At 41.1% G+C, this 20,625-nt stretch overlaps 1 protein-coding gene across 8 annotated transcripts in view; it reads right to left on the reverse strand.

Moving 5' to 3' along the window:
- Window positions 1-20,625, reverse strand: part of KIF13A (kinesin family member 13A) — a 233,237-nt gene that overhangs the window by 66,108 nt on the left and 146,504 nt on the right. For all 8 annotated transcript variants that reach the window (XM_007973605.3, XM_007973602.3, XM_007973599.3 and 5 more), the window contains exons 10-16: window positions 12,610-12,721; window positions 12,016-12,228; window positions 8,993-9,103; window positions 6,143-6,277; window positions 3,291-3,421; window positions 791-877; window positions 521-687 (exon numbers count right to left, since the gene is read on the reverse strand). In XM_007973605.3, the coding sequence (XP_007971796.1) occupies window positions 521-687; window positions 791-877; window positions 3,291-3,421; window positions 6,143-6,277; window positions 8,993-9,103; window positions 12,016-12,228; window positions 12,610-12,721 (956 nt within the window). The remainder of the gene's footprint in view (window positions 1-520; window positions 688-790; window positions 878-3,290; window positions 3,422-6,142; window positions 6,278-8,992; window positions 9,104-12,015; window positions 12,229-12,609; window positions 12,722-20,625) is intronic.

The raw sequence follows: 20,625 nt of genomic DNA on the forward strand, positions 1-20,625 counted from the left end.
GGCTATAAAGCATTTCATTTTCACTATCATTTTTGTAAAAGTGATCTGGGCTTATTAAGTAAGTATCTTTGGGGTACAATTTCCAATTGAGTTTATACTAAAATGCTGTGACTTTTATCTTTCCATTAGATTATATTTGAAATTCCTGAATTTATATTCTCTTGGGGGTTTTTACATTCTCAAGGATTCAGATATGATAGGCTCGATGATGAGAAATTTGGTAAGGAATTCTGTCAAAATCATTCAGTATTCCAGGCCCGTGGAAATGTTACCATAATTGACTTGGGAATAAGAGGTCTCAATAACAGGACCATTCATATCCTGGTGGTAACTGAGGGAGAAGACCATCTCCCCCATATCTTGTCATTAGTTATTCACTGATGGCCTTTTAAAGAAATGAGCAGTTTTATGTGTTTAAAATGTGGAATGCGGAATGACACTTGATGCATGCTTATCCCTTACTCGGTGGTGTGAGGTGAGGAAATGTCCAAGGCGCTGGAATACAACGTAAGGGTCTTACCATTACTATTCAGAGTTTTCATGATAACTTCCATCTGGGCAAATTCATAGTTATAGTCTGGTTCAGAGGAAGCCTCACTGGCTGCATCCAGGTCATGCTCCGGCGGACCCGTTTCTTTTTCAAAGTCTTTTAACCAATCTCGACGTTTCCTCTTAGGTAAGTTTATTCTGTGGGGTTTTTCACCATTAGAGAAAATCAACTTGCTTTACACTTAAATAGGTAACAGAAAAAACGTATACGAAAATATATTACAGAACACAAAGATGTTACCTAAAAAAGTGATTATTTCCCCATAGGATTCGGTCACCATGCCACAGCTGGGTGGTACTGCACACAAGGGTGCCGTTCACACAGGACCTGGGAGAACACGAAGGAAAATACCAGGTGAATGGGAAGCAGCACAAGAACCCTGCCCTGGTAGCCAAAGAGATAACTAGGGGAGCTTTCTCTGAATAAATGTATTCCAACTAACGCTTAAAGAAGGAAGAGCAGAATGTGTAACCACTATGAAAACACAGGATCTAAGCCATGAGGACCAAGGGCTGCCAACACCCCTCAGAGAATGACAACCTGACATGATGCACTCCTGATGGAGACAGAAAGCACCACCCATAGCTATTCTTGTCAAAATTTGAGCTGAACCTGATCAAGCTTCCACATTTAAATGCCAATTTAGGAAATACAGAGAACAATGAAGGCTGTGAAATGATGCCATGGGATGCAGTGAGCAAAATCTTGACTGTGGGAACCTCTAGGATCAACAATGAGGTGACTTTAACAAATAAAATGCAAGGAAGAAGAGAGGAAGGCAGAGAGAGATAGGGATAAATAGATACACACACACAGAGAAGAGAGGAAGAGGAAACCCATTTGTTAAAAGAGATCTAAGAAGAATACTATAAAACAATGGTAGGATCTTATCTGGATCTTAATTTCAAGAAACATCTGAAAAAGAACACTGATGAAAGAACTGGGGAAATCTCAGCACTGACTGGCTATATGATGATTAGTAAGTAAATATTATTAATTATTTTAGGTATGATAATATTGAAACTATAAGCATCTTCATCTTTTAGAGAGACATACTGAGATATTTACGGATACAATGTTATAAAATCTGGAATCTACTTAAAAAAATTTTTTTTTCTGGGCGTGGTGGTGGGCACCTGTAATCCCAACTACTTGGGAGGCTGAGGCAGGAGGTTTGCTTGAATCCAGAAGGCGGAGGTTGCAGTAAGCCGAGATCTTGCCACTGCACTGCAGCCTGGGCAACAGAGTGAGACTCTGTCTCGAAATAAATAAATAATTTTGTTTTATTTTTGAGACACGGTCTTACTCTGGTTGTCCAGGATGGAGTGCAATGGCGCAATTACGACTCACTACAGCCTCAACCTCCTGGGCTCAAGTGATCCTCCCCCCTCAGCCTCCCGAGTAGCAGAGACTACAGGTGTGTACCACTACACCAGTTAATTTTTTGTATTTTTTGCAGAACAGGGGGTTTTGCCATGTTGCTCAGGCTGATCTCGAACTCCTGGACTCAGACAATATGCCCACCTCGGCCTCCCAAAGTGCTAGGATTACAGGTGTGAGCCACTGTTCCTGGCCTGCTTTAGGAAGGGGGAGGAGATATGGAAGGCATATAAATAACAAAATCGTCTATGAGGTGCTCTTTTTTTTTTTTTTTTTTGAGACGGAGTCTCGCTCTGTTGCCCAGGCTGGAGTGCAGTGGCCGGATCTCAGCTCACTGCAAGCTCTGCCTCCCAGGTTCACGCCATTCTCCTGCCTCAGCCTCCCGAGTAGCTGGGATTACAGGCGACCGCCACCTCGCCCGGCTAATTTTTTTTGTATATTTAGTAGAGACGGGGTTTCACCGTGTTAGCCAGGATGGTCTTGATCTCCTGACCTCGTGATCCACCCATCTCGGCCTCCCAAAGTGCTGGGATTACAGGCTTGAGCCACCGCGCCCGGCCTGAGGCGCTCATTTTTAAAACTGGAGGATGGGTCCATGGGGTTTCATTATATTATTCTCTCTACATTTTTTATTATTCTCTCTACTTTTTTTTTTTGAGACAGGGTCTCGATCTGTAACCTAGGCTAGGCTAGAGTGCAGTGCCACGACCATGGCTCACTGTAGCCTTGACCTCCTGAGCTTGAGTGATCCTCCCACCTCAGCCTTGTAAGTAGCTGGGACTACAGGAATCGAACATCATGCTCGGCTAATTTTTAAATTTATTTTCTGTAGCGATGGTGTCTCACTATAATGCCCAGGTTGGTCTTGAACTCCTGGGCTCAAGCAATACTCCTGCCTCAGCCTCTGAAAGTGCTGGGATTACAGGTGTGAGCCACCCCGCCTAGCCAATTTTCTGGTATTTAAAAACAAAACAAAACATTGGAGGTGGACGAGATAACTAAATAGTTAATTGAAGGTTAATTTGCCAAAGGACTGTCAGGTAAAGTTTGATGAAAGAAAAGAAGTGTCATTTTGAGTTTTAATTTTCCAGTTACTCTTTTCACTTACTCTCATTATTGGACTCCTGATCTTTACAGGGTTCTAAAGCTCAGAGTTATGGAATGAGTGGAACTAGAACTCCCATACAAAAATAGTCACTCCTTTACAGTAATCACTCTCTACAATCAGAAAGCCAGGACCCGTGGAGGACCCAGTGTATCCTTAACTTTAATACAGCTGAAAGCAAACAGAAAGAGGCAGCCTTCTCCTTCTGAAAATGAGGCACACAAGACACGTGAAGTCGCCATTTACTTTTCTTACCTTGCATTTTCTTTTGGAGTAAGAGTGACATCTCCATCAGACGCAATGTCAATCTCACAGTGCTCAGGCTGAATTCCTATGCCAAAAAGCTGGATATCTTGAGAGGTATCTGCACCCACCCTAGTGTGATCCTAGTAAAAGATTATTAAAGAAGGAAAAACTCACACTTATGAGTAACTCAACAAAAAATTATCACAGTCGGTTTGAATAACTCATCAACATATGCACAAAAATATTAAACGAAAACTGCCAGAGATGTTAAATATCTTAAGCACTAAAAGTAAAAAGCTTACCCTTAATACACCAAATTAAAAAATGTTTAAACACTACCAAAACAAAATGCCCAATTGACAATGATTAGTTGTTTTTAACACAGGAAATTGGACTTGACAGTAGAATACTTTGAGTTTCAGTTTTGACTTGATCACGGGCAAGCCATTTCACTCTCTGAGCCTCAATTTCTTTGTTGGCAAAACCAGGATAATATTATCCATTTCACCTACTTACATTTCTTTTAGGATCATCTGAGTTAACAGTGAAAGTGTTTTGAAAACAGTTACATAAATTTAAGAACCATTAAAAAGCAGTTTCATTGAGAGTCGTATTTTAAAATATCCAACTTTGAAAATGCTAAAGATGTTGGATTTCTAATACTGATATGACATAGAGCATGGCTGCCTGTGGGTCACACCATGTACAAACTTGTGGTTTTTTTTTTTTTGACATGCTGTCTTACTCTGTCACCCAGGCTGGAGAGCAGTGGTGCGATCTCAGCTCACTGCAACCTCCGCCTCTTGGGTTCAAGCGATTCTCTTGCCTCAGCCTCCCGAGTAGCTGGGATTACAGGCATGCGCCACCAAGTCCGGCTAATTTTTACTTTTAGTACAGACAGGGGTTTCACGTTTGCCAGCCTGGTCTTGAACCCCTGGCCTCAAGTGATCCTCCCGCCTTGGCCTTCCAAAGTTCTGGGATTACTGGCGTGAGACTGACAACATTTTAAACTACAAACATAAACGTAAATCCTTAGCCCTCAGGGCTATGATATCATTACACGTCTCATAGACTTCAGAAAACTCCACCAACACACGCATGATAAAATGAGAGAGCAAAGGCAAACGACATGTTCACGTTTCTATTAAAGTAGTTTTGACCTCATAGACCTCCTGAAAGGTTCTCAGAGACCCCAGGTCACACTTTTAGAACCGCTTGCTTACACTGCAAAGTGAGAAACAGGACCTCTGATTGACAGTAAATACACCACACCTGGCCTCATGTGATTTTAAGTACCCGAACCTCAGACATATGAGGACTGTGACTATTGGTGATTCAGTCACTGCTTGTCCCATTTTTTTTTTTACTATTGCTCTTAAAATAGTTGAATAACTATAATAATACTTCCCTATTTGACAGAGAAAGTATAAGGATTGGTCTTTCAAAATTAAGATTTCAGAGACAATTCCTTACCCCTACTCACTGTCTAAATGAACAAATCTTAAGTTTGTTGGGGGATTCTCAATAACTCAGGGGCTATTTGTACCATATTTATGTCTCTAGGAAAAGTAGAAGGGAAAGGATCATAGAAGACTGAGGCTCCTTGCTTCAATTTTGGCTTATTCTCCATTGCGTTTTATATATTTATTAGGCAGATCAGAATCCTTAACAAGGTGCCTCACTGTTCACAAGCGGGCAATACCTCTGCATTTAGAGATTTAGGTGTGTGAACTGCATAGGTAAGCTGCCTTCAAGTCCCCAGGTCCCCAGTCCTTGAAAGTTTGTTTCTGTAACTCAGAAAGTGTATGTATGTGTGAGATTAAAAATGCCCCGATGGTTGGCTGAATGCCTTATGTCAGTCGCAGAGTCCTCAATCCATGTCAATCAGATATCTTATTTCTCACTTTGCAGAGTAAGCAAGCAGTTCTAAAAATGTGATCTGAGAACCCCTGGGGTCTCTGAGAACCTTTCAGGAGGTCTATGAGGTCAAAACTACTTTAATAGAAACATGAACATGTTGTTTGCCTTTGCTCTCTCATTTTATCACGCGTGTATTGGTGGGGTTTTCCAGAGTCTATGAGACATGTAATGATGTTATAGCCCTGAGGGCTAAGGGTTGTACCTTTATGTTTGTAGTTTAAAATGTTCTCAGTTTTAGCATCCAATACAGTAAACAAAGATATAACCCAGACACACGAAAGTTCTTTGGAGTCTTTGACAGTTTTTAAGAGTGTAAATGGGTTCTGAAGTCAGAAAATTTGAGAACTGCTACAGTAAGCTCTCCAACATAGCATGTCCTGCAACCGCAGTGGCAACAGGGCAGCCCCATCCCACCTCTACACTTGAAGGGTGATTATGGGACCAAAAGTTATTTCCTGAGGATGTAGGTTTACAAGGGATAGACCTAGAAGAACACTGTTGTCTGTTTAATCTAGGACGAGGGTCTACTTTAGGCTTGTGTTGATCTTGAGATCTCCATGGAATTACTCAGAAGCATAACCAAGAACCTCTAGAGCTTCTTGGGAGCTTTGTGGAAGAACACAGATATTCCCAGAATCCTCACCATCTCATTCCTAGAGCCTTCTCATATAGCGAGGCATCACCTCCACACCTACTGTTGCCCACTTGTGCCCCTCTGAGACTGGACTCACAGGAGATCAGCCGCAACTGCACAGCCCCAGATGATACAAAATAGCTGTTTTTCCTTCTTAGTGGGGATCTGAGGGCACTATCCATCTTAGTTTTACTGAGGGCTAAGCTGGATACAAAAAGCAACATCACAGAGACAGGCTTCCAGATTCAACTAGGAACTATATAGCAACAAATCTTGATTGCAACTATGTATTTATATGTTCTCCTACCTTTAGATAATAAACCAGAAGTTCGTTAAGAGCAGGGTCTGCATTCAGATTGACTAAGTAGCATTTGTCATCCCCCACCTTGATACCAGACATCTCCAGGGAAATCCCCATGCTTTCAAGTTGTCGTTGTCTTTCCTGTGCACAAAAACAGACAAAAGAAGGAAACTCTATTTGTTGTTCTATTCATAAGACGTATCCACGGAAAGAGTAAGTCACTGTTTCTGGGGACAGTGCCAATGGGATTACACATGCTGCTCTGCTCAACCACATTAACAGAGAGTCTACAGTGCACGACATCTTGTGGCAGGCGTGATAGGGGCACCAAGGATGAACCAGACACCATTTTGGCTCTTAAGGAGCTTAGAGTCTAGTAGAGGAGACAAGACCATATAACTAGAGCACAAAAGAAGACAGTGTTGTGCTATTGGAAGGGTACAAAATGCCAGGGGCTTCTAAGGAGAGTGATCATGATGGGTTAAGAGACCAAGAAAGGCTGGAGAAAGAGAATATATTTGAGATAGTTCTTGAAGCATAAGAAGAATTTCAACAGAAATATAAGGATAGGGTGTTCTTGGGGCAGAGCATACGGAAGCACAGTAATGAAAGGTTCTGGACATACTAAATGATTTCAGGGGCCAAGAATCCCTGGCAAATATGGGAAAGCAGTGGGAGTTGAGGCTGGAAGAGAAGGTTAGGTCTCTACTGCGGAAAGCCTTGTATTCATTCATTCATTCATTCATTCATTCATTCATTCATTCAAGATATATTTATTAGAGTCTACAATGTAGTAGGTATTGATCCCAATAAAGTCCCATCTTTCATGACAAGTTATATTCTGGTGGGAGGAGACAGGCCATAAGAAAACAGTTAAGTTAATATGGTACACAGAATTTCCAGTGGTGTTAAGTACTACAGAGAAACATAAAGCAATGTTAAGCGGGGTAGTGAGTGAGGAGTAGGGGTATGTGTGGGTGTGAATGATATCTATAAGAAACATATCAGCAGAAGGCTGGACTGGGTTCCAGTGACTGCTGTTAAGCTACATGATCGGGATGGTCTAATATTTCCAAATGATAAGATTAAAAATGTTCGTGAAATATATAATATAGAGAAATTCATAATGCACACAACCCCAAGAAATAGTACTTCCTTTATATTTTAACTTAAGTAAAAGTTAAAATACAAACATACAGCATTTCCTAACAAGCCCAAATAATCAAATACATTGAAAAAACTATGATATGCTATATGTTACAAATTCTCTGTCAATTAGGTAGCCTCTTGGGAAGCCAAGGCGGGTGGATCCCCTGAGGTCAGGAGTTCGAGACCAGCCTGGCCAATGTGGTGAATCCGTCTCTACTAAAAAAATACAAAAATTAGCCAGGTGTGGTAGCACACACCTATAGTCCTAGCTACGTGGGAGGCTGAGGCAGGAGAATAGCTTGAACCTGAGAGGCAGAGGTTGCAGTGAGCCAAGATTGCGCCACTGCATTCCAGCCTGGGTGACAAAGCAAGGCTCCATCTCAATAAATAAATAAAACAAAATAAAATAAAAATCAGGTAGCCTCATGCTTTGCCAGGTGATCTAAAAATCACAAAACAAGGCTGGGCACAGTGGCTCACACTTGTAATCCTAGCACTTTGGGAGGCCAAGGTGGATGGATTGCCTGAGCTCAGAAGTTTGAGATCAACCTGGGCAACACAGTGAAACCCCGTCTCTACTAAAGCACAAAAATAATTGGCCAGGAGTGGTGGTGCAAGCCTCTAGTCACAGTTACTCGGGAGACTGAGGTAGAAGAATCGCTTGTACCCAGGAGGTGGAGGTTGCAGTGAACCGAGATTGCGCCACTGCACTCCAGCCTGGGTGACAGAGTGAGACTCTGTCTGCAAAAAAAAAAAAAAAAAAAATTCACAAAACAGACTTTCGCTTAAATGTGATGAGCAGGAAATATGAATGACATTTTCTGTAACCATGCTTGTTCAAATTTAGTGCTATCTAACACGTCTAGCAAATACATGGGCCAAATTGTACGTTGATAAAAAGACATGATGTCAGTGTCTCAACGTGATCTTTGCTGGGCCAGGCACAGTGGCTCACGCCTGTAACCCCAGCACTCTGGGAGGCTGAGAGCAGAGTGTAGGAGACCAGTTGAGCTCAGGAGTTTGAGACCAGACCAGGCAACAAAATAAGACCCCAGCTCTACAAAAGAATAGATAAAATTAGCTGGGTATGGTAGCACATGCCTGTGGTCCCAGCTACTGGGGGGGCTGAGGCAGGAGAATCACTTGAGCCCAGGATGTTGAGGCTGCAAAAGAGCTATGATTGAGCTGCTGTACTCCAGCCTGGGTGACAGACAGAGACTCTGTCTCAAAAAAAAAAAAAAAAAAAAAAAAAAAAAAGTGATCTTTGCAATCTCTGGTTCAGCAGAAAAGGGCCCTTAGAAGACTTTCCGAGGCCAGGAGCAGTGGCTCACGCCTGTAATCCCAGCACTTTGGGAGGCTGAGGTGGGCAGATCACCTGAGGTCAGGAGTTTGCGACCAGCCTGGCCAACATGGTGAAACCCCATCTCTACTAAAAATATAAAAATGAGCTGGGCATGGTAGTAGGCACCTGTAATCCCAGCTACTCGGGAAGCTAAGGCATGTGAACTGCTTGAGCCCAGGAGGTGAAGGTTGCAGTGAGTCAAGATCATGCCACTGCACCCCAGCCTGGGCAACAGAGTGAGACTCTGCCAAAAAAAAAAAAAAAAAAAAAAAAAAAAAGACTTTCTGAAGATGACAAGAAACTACACAGAAAAGACAATAAATGAAAAAGAATCCCAATATTTTAGAGCTAAATTATCAAGCTACCTGTGCGATCTCTTCTGTTTTCCTCAGCTTCTCTTCCCAAGTCACTGTTAGTTCTTTTATCAGTTTTTCAGACTCTTCGAGCTTCTCCTTCAGTTCTGGGGCCTTCATGGCCTTTAAAATGAAACCAGAGATATCTGATGTTCAAAATTTTTCCATTATGTACAAGACAATCAGTTACTGTCCCTCTTAAGCAGTTATCAATAGTCTGTTGGAAAAAATTAAGTTATATGCTGTTGGGGTGGGATTTTGACCTTTATTAATCAAACAAATGTAAGAGAACATGGCTGCTCCCTGAAAAAGAAACACCAGTGTTCTGAACGAAAATGAAACAAATCGTTAGAGTCATTTTATCCATCATACTTAAATTTCACATTTAAAGCCCTAGAAGATGCTAACGTTCAACTTTGAAATAGATAAGCAGGAAAAATATTACTTAAGCAGATTTCTTTTTCAGTAAGTTAGAGGTTAACACTCATCATCAATAAATGAATTCCAGTTAAATTAATCTGCAAGAAAAGGTAAAGACTTCTCATGTATTTTAAATTTTGAATCTGGGCCTTTAGACTACCTTTCTCCACTGATGGTCATACGTTTTGCTTATTTATCATTATCATTCACACAGAAGCAGCACAGCTGGCTAAAAGGGCAGTGGTTTCCCTTCTAGTTTGTTCAGGGAGAGTAACTAAGAGGTTTCAATACAGATATTTGCAGCTTAACAAAATTTTGAGGGGAGAGGCCTTTACTTGTCAATAATGTGCTTTGACACCTTAAAGTAACATGAGCCTCTACAGAGTAAAACTCGATGAACAAGAAAGATGGCAGAGCTTGGACAAGAAGCTGGGATGTGATGATGTGAAAGCTAGCTGAGTATGCCTGAGGCGCATGGTATTAACAGAGCCTGACAGTGGCATTTAGTGCTGAGTACAGTGGGACACATATGAAAATTATAGGCCAGGCCAATGGCTCCTGCCTGTAACCCCAACACTTTGGGAGGGTGAGGTGGGTGGATCACTTGAGACCAGCCTGGCTAACATGGCAAAACACTGTCTCTATTAAAAATACAAAAAATATTCGTTGGGTGTAATGACGCATACCTGTCTGTAATCCCAGCTACCTGGGAGGCTGAGGCAAAAGAATCACTTGAACCCAGGAGGTGGAGGTTGCAGTGAGCCAAGATGGCACCGCTGCACTCCAGCCTGAGCAACAGAGCGAGACTGTCCACACCCACCCCCTGCCCAGAAAAAAAAAGAAACAGAAAAAGAAAACTCTAGGTGGACCTATGTGGCTCTTCTTTTGTTTCCTTTGGCCAGGTATTGCTTGAGCCATCTGGCCTAGATCATATGGTCACAGTAGAAATGCAAATAAGTAGATAATCCACCTATAAATACATTGCAGAACCATTATATTTTCCCCTTAGCATCATGACTATTTTCAAGGTTTATCAGCATTTTTATTTTTCTGGTGTTTTGCCACCCTTCTTACCATCTATCTAAAAATTATACTTAATGTACTGAATGATTATAAATAATAATAAAAATCAGCAACATTTATTGAGCACTTACTATGTGCAAGGTATTGTGGCAAGTGCTTTCTAGTATCAATGTTAGGCTAGGGATTGGGGATAAAAAAATTAATAAAACACAGCATCTTGTACTTTAAGAGCCACAGCCTGGAAGAAGAGAAAGATATATAAACAAACAATTACAACGCAATGCCAAGATCACCAATTAATAGAGTATTCAGACTCCTGGCTTCACCTTTTTGTTTTTTTAGTCTTCTATTGAATACTTTTTGATGAAATACACTGATGGATAAAAGTATTAACATAGTGCTTGGCACGTAAATGTTCCATAAACAATGGCCATTAACTGTGTTTTTCTTTCTTTTTTTCTTACAACTTAATACCCTCCCAACTACACTGGGGTCAGAAGAGAGTGGTGAAGGAATGCGAACTTAGAAGTGACAGATACGCTCCCAAGTCCTGGCATGTGGAACCCTGTGACTTAAACTAAGGCTCTTGGCCTCCAAAGCTGTCCTCTTACATATTTCAAATAAGACAGTGCCTCGCCCAATACTTTGTAAAAAGCAACACCTATTTGGAAGAGTATCATTATTAAAGTTTGAGTAAAGCCAAAGAAAGAAGATAAACAATGCAAAAAGATTTTGTTTCCTGTCAGGGCCTGATATAAATGGAAAAGTAAAAGATTTCTGAATTATTCCTAATGTTTAATTATCTTTGATCATGCTATTTCCATGGCTTAAGAAGGAGATGATACCTAACTAAATTCTCTGAAAACTGCAAGGCCCTGTGGAAATAATAGTTTATAATGTTAATATAAACAACATACTTTCCCACTGAAAGTTCAAAGGCCAACTGATTTACTGAAGTAAATGATCAGGTAGTAGCAGGAATTATCTCTTATTTGTTTGTTTCCATGACTATAAGTTCCTAGGACAGAAGTCTTGTATTACTCATGTTGGTCTTCACAATGCTTAGCATTTGGCAGATGCCAATAAACAATGAAGTGCTGAACCACATTGAGATGATGTATTAGTCCGTTCTCACATTGCTATAAAGAAATACCTGAGACTGGGTAATTTATAAAGAAAAGGGGTTTAATTGGCTCATGGGTTTAAAAGGGGTTTCAGGCTGTATGAAAAGCATGGCTGGGGAGAGGCCTCAGAAAACTTACAGTCATGGTGGAAGGGGAAGCAGGCACATCCTATATGACGAGCAGGAGGAAGGGAGTGAAAGAGGAGGTGGCACACACTTTTAAACAGCCAGATCTGGTGAGAACTCACTATCACGAGAACAGCAAGGGGGAAGTTCACCCCCATGATCCAATCACCTCCTACCAGGCCCCTCTTCCAACACTGGTGATTACAATTCGACATGAGATTTGGGTGGGGACACAAATCCAAACCATATCAGATGACCCACAACTGCAAATGAGCACACCCTTGCCAGTCAAATCCCGCAAGCCAGGGAACTTTACCAGCAGGGAGCACCACGCTGCTTTTACCTCTGCCTGGGAGAGCTGCTCTCTCAGTTTCTCGACTTCCTCCCGCAGTTCTCGGATCACTTTTGCGTTGGGGTCCTCATTCACAACAGCATGGTTCACAATCCTTTTTGCTCGGTCTGCATATCTTAATGTGGAGAGGGTCTCTTCATAGTTGTCTGCGGCTGGGCTGATTGTGGCTATCATAGAGGTTTGGCTGTTGCCCCCCAAATTGTCCTGCCAAGTATTTCAAACAGCATCTTAGGAAGCCCATTCCATGGACAACACATATGATAAAAGCACTAAACGTGTTATGTATGACATTATTCTCTATGAAGGAAACATTATGTGGAAATGGACTGGCATTTCACAAATAATGTCAAGACAAGATGAAGTGTGTCCTCTCCATATTCAAGCAATGAATAATGCCTGTCAAACGGCATTCAAATGGAATAAAAAGGAGTAGAAAATAGTTTTCATTCTGTGTTCCTAGGAATTAGAATAACTGTCATCAGGAGAGTTCTTTAGGTATTTGGTAAGCTGTGTACACACCTTTACTCTGTCACATCTGGAATAGCCAACTTTTAGTTGGAAAAGAACACTAGACCAATGGATTACCTTAAGCAGCCAAGTGAGGACTGAATCTCGGTAAGGCACAAATTTGTTTTTACCCTTGCCAGCTGCCTGGTCAGCCAGTGATGATATAACCAACCCCAAGGTTGTAAGAGATCTGTCAAGAAAAAATGAAAAATTGGTTTTATGGAATGTTTATTTGGTTTAAGTATAAAATATGCAGAACAATCAAGCTCCAGAGTTAATATAATCAAGTCTCTACTAATCTGTCAAGAAGCTGGGGGAGGAGGCCCGGTGTTGGTGGTTCATGCCCGTAATCCCAGCACTTTGGGAGGCCAAGGGTTTGAGACCAGCCTGGCCAACATGGTGAAACTCTGTCTCTACTAAAAATACAAAAATTAGCTAGGTGTGGTGGCAGGTGCCTGCAATCCCAGCTACTTGGGAGGCTGAGACAGGAGAATCACTTGAACCCCGGAGTTAGAGGTTGTAGTGAGCCGAGATTACGCCACTGCACTGCAGTCTGGGTGACAGAGTGAGACTCTTTCAAAAAAACAAAAACAAAGAAACCCCACAAAAACCAAAATATCACAAAGAGAAAGTGCTTTGTAAATGGTTTAAAAAGTTAAATGCAGCCAGGCACGGTGGCTCACGCCTGTAATTCCAGCACTTTGGGAGGCCGAGGCAGGCGGATCATGAGGTCAGGGGTCAGGAGATCAAGACCATCCCAGCCAACATGGTGAAACTCCATCTCTACTAAAAATAATAAAGTTAGCCAGGCATGGTGGCATGTGCCTATAGTCGCAGCTATTTGGGAGGCTTAGGCAGGAAAATTGCTTGAACCCGGGAGGCGGAGGCTGCAGTGAGCCAAGATTGCGCCACTGTACCCCAGCCTGGGCGACAGAGCAAGACTCCATCTCAAAAAAAAAAGTTAAATGCTACTGCAAATAACAAAGAAGGACACAAACTAGCAAGTGAAAGACTAGACAGCTTTCTTTGTAATGTTAACAATAGATTTCCATCAAACAAGCTGAAAGGAAAGAAGCCTATTTCCCACAAAACATAATTCCCCAAAGACGAGTCACTGAAAAGTCCCCGAAATACAAGGCTAACTCAAGATTCAGAAAATGAACAAGAATTCATTTGATCAGAATGGCTGTTAGAATTTTAATAACAGCCATTACCACAGAGTGGCATAAATATGTACATCTTCTTAAGTGAAACAAGTCAAAAAAATTAAAATTAAAATTAAAAGAAACAAGTCAGACACAGAAAAACAAATACTGCATGTTCTTACTCATAAGTGGAAGCTAAATAATGTGTACTCATGGACACAGAGACTGGAATGGACAATGGGGACTTGGGTGAGGGAGTGGAAGGGGAGAGGATGACAAGAAGCTTAATTTTTTTTTTTTTTTTGAGATGGAGTCTCACTCTCTCACCCAGGCTAGAGTTCAGAGGCATGATTTTGGCTCAGTGCAACCTACACCTCCCGGGTTCAAGCGATTCTCCTGCCTCAGCCTCCCGAGTAGCTGGGATTACAGGCACCTGCCACCACATCTGGCTGATTTTTTTACTTTTAGTAGAGATGGAGTTTCACAATGTTGCCCAGGCTGGTCTTGAACTCCTGATCTCAGGTGACTGTGGAGTCCAAAGTGCCAGGATTACAGGTGTGAGCCACTGTGCCCAGCCAAGAAGCTTAATGAATACTTAATGAGTACAATGTATGTTATTCAGGTGATGGATACCTTAAAAGCCTTGACTTGACCACTGCACAATCTGTGCATGTAACAAAACTGCACTTGTGCCCCACACATTTATACAAAAAAGTGTATCATATTTGACAGATTTAAAGGTTAAACAAATTTAACCCGAGAGAAATGAAAACATAAGTCTACACAAAAACTTGTACATGAATATTCAAAGCAGCTTTATCCACAAAAGTCAAAATGTGGAAACGACCCCATGCCCATCGAATGCTGAAGTGATGAATAAAATCTGGTATACACACACCATGGAATATTATTTGACCATAAAAGAGAATTAAGTTCAGATACATGTATTATAACAACTACAACATGGATGAACCTTGGCAAATTATTTTACGTGAAAGAAGCCAAACACAAAAGGCCATTGTCCTGGGTTAAACAGTATTCATGTCTGGCAGACCCTCAGAATGTGACCCTATTTGGAAAAAGGGTCCTTGCAGATGTAATCAGTTAAGATGAGATCATACCGGATTAGGGAAGGCCCTAATCTAATGAGTGATGTCCTTATAAGAAGGTCATATAAAGACACCCGGGGGAGACGGTCACGTGAAGAGGCAGGCAGAGACTGGAGTGATGCATCTACAAGCCAGGGAACACCGAGGATTGCTGGCCCTATAGAAACAAGGGGAGAAGCACAGGACAGATTCTCCCTCTGACCCCCTAAGAGGGAACAAACCCTGCTCACCGCTTGATTTCAGACTTCTGGCCTGCAGAATTGTGAGAAATAAATTTCTATTGTTTTAAGCTACTCAGTTTGTGGTAATTTGTTACAGTAGCAATAGGAAGCTAACACAGCCATACACTGTATGATTCCATTTATATGAAATACCTAGAATAGGCAAATCTATAGAGATGGATGTAGTGGTTGACTAGGGCTGTGGGTGGGAGTAAAAGGGAATGATTTGGGTACAAGGTTTCTTTTGGGTATGATGAAAATGTTTTAAAATGAGATTGCAGTGATGGCAGTACAACTCTGAATATATTAACGCTACTGAATTGAACACTTTAAAATGGCAACTATACTGTATGTGAGTTACTTCTTAATACAGCTGTTTAAAAAAATCAAATACGTTCAATCACTCCTCCAAAGGAACAATTTTTTGAAAAAAATACTGTATGTGATAATAGAGGCAAGTAGGAGTTCAATATAAGGTAAAAACACATTTCTGCTTTAATATAGAATATAGGGCATTTTGCAACTATTGTTATTTTTGATTGGAAACAATTCTTTCAACTATCCCAGATATTTTACTATCTATGTATGGCAGATATTATTTTAATTCACACAAGCTCTGAAGAGTTCAGTGACTTAAACGTCAATATTGGTAACTTTATGGTTGACAGTGACCTTTCACGTGAAAACACATTTTGGAGATGACATGCACTTATCTATCACCGAGAGAAGACTTTCCTCTGCCTTGTGGCAACTACTTATAATTCCTACTTTGACAGTGTAAGGGGGAAACACAGAAAGTTTCTGGTACTCCTAAATGGAGAAACATGAAATCTGAATAGCACTTTGAGAGAAAAAAGGAAATGATACAGTGTCATCAATGTCCATCATAAGTCTTGTCTGCAAGCTGACTGAAGGGAGCCAGAATATGGATTATTCTAAGCTAGAGGCCATTAAGAACCAGCAGACTTAGGAAAAGCTCTAAAATCAGGGCATCAATTTTCCTTTCGTAAAGGACATTTCCATTTGTAGAGGTGTCTCCCTCTCTAGCACCAAGAAGGGGAGTACTGTTAACAACTCTTCAAGGTAGAGAAGTGACAGAAACCTGTGTAACAAACCTCTCTAGACAACTCTTGTTCACCATACTTTTCGTGGTCACCTTCCCATAACCTGCCTCCCCCATCCAGAAGCTCAAAACCCCTTTTCCTTTTCCTTTTTTTTTTTTTTTTTTTTAAACACAGGTCTCACTTTATTGCCCAGGCACTGGCATGATCATGGCTCACTGCAGCCTCAACCTCCCAGGCTCAAGCCTCATTCTCCTCTTTCTCCTGAGTAGCTGGAACTACAGGCGCATACCACCACACCTGGCTAATGTTTTGTAGAAATGGAGCCTCACTTTGTTGCCCAGGCTGGTCTTGAACTACGGGGCTCAAGGGATCCTCCTGCCTCGGCCTCCCAAAGTGCTGGGATTACAGGTGTGAGCCACCATGCCCAGTCATATGCCCAAGTTATAATCACCACTTTGGGTTATTCATCTCTGGGTGCTCCCAAGTGTAAGCAAGACGCATATGCTAATAAAATTCTATTGCTTTTCTCTTATTAATCTGTCTTTAGCCAGTCTAATTTACAGGACAAATAGAGGAAAAATATTTTTTTCTCCCCTACATCAGTATAGCATGTAAGCAGCAGCATCAGAGGGGTGGAGCTGTAGGAAGTGGTTATATGACTCCAATTCCCATGTATATTTTGCTCTGTAACTCATCCAGTTAGAGAAGTGTATCATTAGTAGAAGCTGCCCCTTTTATCTAATAGTATGCACACATTCAAAACAAGAACTCTGTATAAATCTATCACCGTCCCCTTGGAACAGAATGAAAATAACTGCAGGGTGAGTGGGACTCAATAGCAAGTGAGAGAGAATCAGGTCACTCAGGGATGAGGAGCCCGTGCTATGCTTTTCGTCTATGTTCCACTCAGAAGCAATGATGCAGGGGCTTCCAGAATCCCAAAACCTGTTAGAAAGTTCAACGTCTGAAAGGTGAATCACAGGCTTATATGTCTGTTTGTGTCTATACACACACATATCTGTAAGTACATGTATGTGTGTGTAAGTACATGTATGTGTGTTTATATATATATACACACACAGGTACGCATATGTGTGTGTATATATATATACTTATACATATATAATTTTTTTTTCTTTGAGATAGGGTCTTGCTCTGTCACCCAGGCTGGACAGCAGTGGTACAATCCTGCCTCACTGCAGCTTTGACCTCCCAGGTTCAAGTGATCCTCCCACCTCAGCCCCCTCAAGTAGCCAAGACCACAGGTGTGCGCCACCACACCTGGATAATTTTTTAAATTTTTTGTAGAGATGGGGTCTGGCTATGATGCCCAGGCTGATCTCAAACACCTGGGCTCAAGTGATCCTCCCACCTCAGCCTCCCAAAGTGTTGGGATTACAGGCACGAGCCACTGAGCCTGGCCAGGGTTACATATTTTTATGAATTATTTTATTCTCAGGGAACTTAAAAATATAATAAAACCACTAAGAATTGGTCCTGCTAATACTGTCTTCTCAAGCTGGAGGCCAGCAGGCAGCCTGTTGGCCTCACAGTTATACAGACCAAGGGAACAGCTGTTTGTCAATTTTAGTGGAAAAGTAAGTTATTCCAGGAATCTTTCTGATTCTACTATAGCACAGCTCCTGAAGTTGGATATAGTAAGGAAGATTCTAATCTTTAAATCTCTCACCATAAGTTCTTAGGCAGGGGTGAGAAGGGCCTGACTGGAGAGGAAGTAAGTCTTAAGCTAGGAGATGACATTTATAAAAGGACAATCATGTTTTAAGATAGAATTTAAAAAAAAAAAAATCTAACATAATGAAGAACTCAGGATACAAAAAGTAAAAGAAAGTTGGGAGGGTCAAAAGCAAAATAAAAGCCACTCCAATAAATATAATCAGTGAGAAAAAACTGAGTTATAATTCAGCTTTTTTTTTCTTCTTTTCTGCACCTTCCCCTAACCTGCACCATTTCCCCTGAAACTCTGACCATTAGATTTCTTTCCTTGGGAGTAGATATGATATATGTGTTATCTGTATTGTATAGGATGGATTTCAAATATTATTTTACTTATTAGTCCAATAACCAGGTCTAAGATCATACATATAATACTTATTAAACTTTATTGGAGTTATTTGTGTAGCTATTTCTCTGCCTTTCTATTTAGATTATGATTACCTTGAAGGCAGACAGTGTAATTTGCCATACACATTCCTCCATGCAATTACTGTGCTTATGACTGAAAGCATTCAGTAACTATCTGCAGAGTTAATCTGAATCTAGATCCAGTGAAGACCAAAACATGGACCTCTGTTTAAAAAGGACTAATTCAATGATGGTTTTGGAAAACACATCGAGTGCTATTTGCTAACAGAACACTGGTTTTCCTGGAAGCAATGTGCTGAGCTAAAAACTCTATTTTCCAAACTCCTCTGCTGCTTCAGGTAGCCATTAAACACAGTTATGTAGGTAAACATTACTGGGTGGGGCTTCCAAGAAAACTGTCGCTTTCCTGATAAAAGAAGGGACAAATTCAGCTGACAGAAGCCTGTGGTTTTTTGCCCTTCCTCCTTTTTCCTTCTTCGGGTTTGTACTACAGATACGGATACGATGTTTGGAATGGTATAGCCATCTTGAGATCATGAGGATGACATGAACACACATGAAAGTTAGTAGAGCTGTGTGCATTTCTGAGGTGCTGTACCAGCCTCTGGACTTCTTGTTAAATGAGGAAAATTAACTCACGTCATTGTCACTGTAGCTGGTTTCTGTTGCCTAGAGCAGAATGCAATCCCTGGCTTTGAAATAATTAGTTGAGACTGGGCACAGTGGCTCACATCTGTAATCCCAGCACCTTTGGAGGCTGAGGTGGGCAGATCACCTGAGGTCAGGAGTTTGAGACCAGCCTGGCCAACATGGTAAAACCCTGTCTCTACTAAAAACACAAAAATTAGCTGAGCGTGGTGGCGCACGCCTATAATCCCAGCTATTTGGGAGGCTGAGGCAGGAGAATCACTGGAACCCAGGAGATGGAGGTTGAAGTGAGCCGAGATCGTGCCACTACACTCCAGCCTGGGTGACAGAGTGAGACTCCATCTCAAAAAAAAAAAAAAAAAAAAAAAAGGAAATAATTAGTTGAAAGACTGATGAAATAAGTGGATTTGAGTTTAGCGTTCTCCCCAGTAAGTCCTCACTCTTAACAGTAAAGGAGAAATGGAAAATATGGATGGCAAATTATGAGGAAAGGACAGTACCATCACATGACAGCTGAGCAAAGAAAATGGCGATAGCCACAGTATCAGCCTCATTTCCTTTCAAATTGTTTTCCAGTGGTTAATGCCAATCATTAAACTCAATGTTCATCCAACGCATATCATTCCCAATCTCATTTCCATTTCAACCATTGTGGTAGAACAATAGAGTACACAGTGACATTTCTGAAAATATTAGTGTATACTTTAAAATGCTACTGTATACTTTATTGTTCTGGGGATCTTCATATATGTTAAACCTAGAATTCTGTCATCAAATAAGTTTGGGGAATGACAAGCCAAAGTTTTATCGGATTTATTATTGCAGGACGTCTCTGAGCTTTTAGCACTGTGAATCTCCAAAGAAAGGTTTTATAATTATTCTTTCTCAAAATAACTTGTCCAAGGATTCGTTTCTTTCCAAGCCATTTGAGGAACTAGTGTTTGACAAAAATGCTTTAGGAAACCTTGGGTAACCCTATCAAATTCTTCCAACCATGTGGCTACTGTGTCCCAAGGAGCAGAGTTTTGCTCTCCTTTATGGGTCGCTCATATTAAATGCAAATATGTCTATCCAGGTTTTTAATTCACATGTATGGACTCCGTAATATACAAGTCATAAATTAAGAAGGACACCCACCCTTGAGTAATGGACAGAAGTAAGCTATTTTATTTTTCTCCCTCGATACAAATTCATGTTTTGTTATTCAGGCAATACCTTTTTAGAGTGAGGCTTCCGTAAGAGAATGAACAAGAATCATGGAAAGTACTCAAGAAGAAAAAAAGGAAGATTGAGTGTATTAGTCCATTTTCATGCTGCTGATAAAGACATACCCAAGACTGGGTAATTTTTAAAGAAAAATAGGTTTAATGGACTCACAGTTCCATATGGCTGGGGAGGCCTCATAATCATGGCAGAAGACAAAAGGCACGTCGGCGGCAGGCAAGAGAGAGAATGGGAACCAAGGAAAAGGGATTTCCCCTTATAAAACCATCGGATCTCGTGAGACTTATTCACGACCACGAGAATAGTATGAGGGAAACCGCTCCCATGATTCAATTAACTTCCACTGGGTCCCTCCTACACCACATGGTATTTATGGGAGCTACAATTTAAGATGAGATTTTGGTGGAGACACAGCCATACCATATCACCGAGTCAGATGAAATACTAGAAATATCATGCTTATAAGTTATTCTACTATAACAAATTATACTGATACAATCCTAGAAGTAATATATATGAATTTCTCTAGAACAAGTGCTCAATAGAACCCACTTTTGGAGATGTTAGCTTATTGATA

Source organism: Chlorocebus sabaeus, chromosome 17 (genome assembly GCF_047675955.1).
Source record: "Chlorocebus sabaeus isolate Y175 chromosome 17, mChlSab1.0.hap1, whole genome shotgun sequence".
NCBI classification, from domain to species: Eukaryota; Metazoa; Chordata; class Mammalia; order Primates; family Cercopithecidae; genus Chlorocebus; species Chlorocebus sabaeus.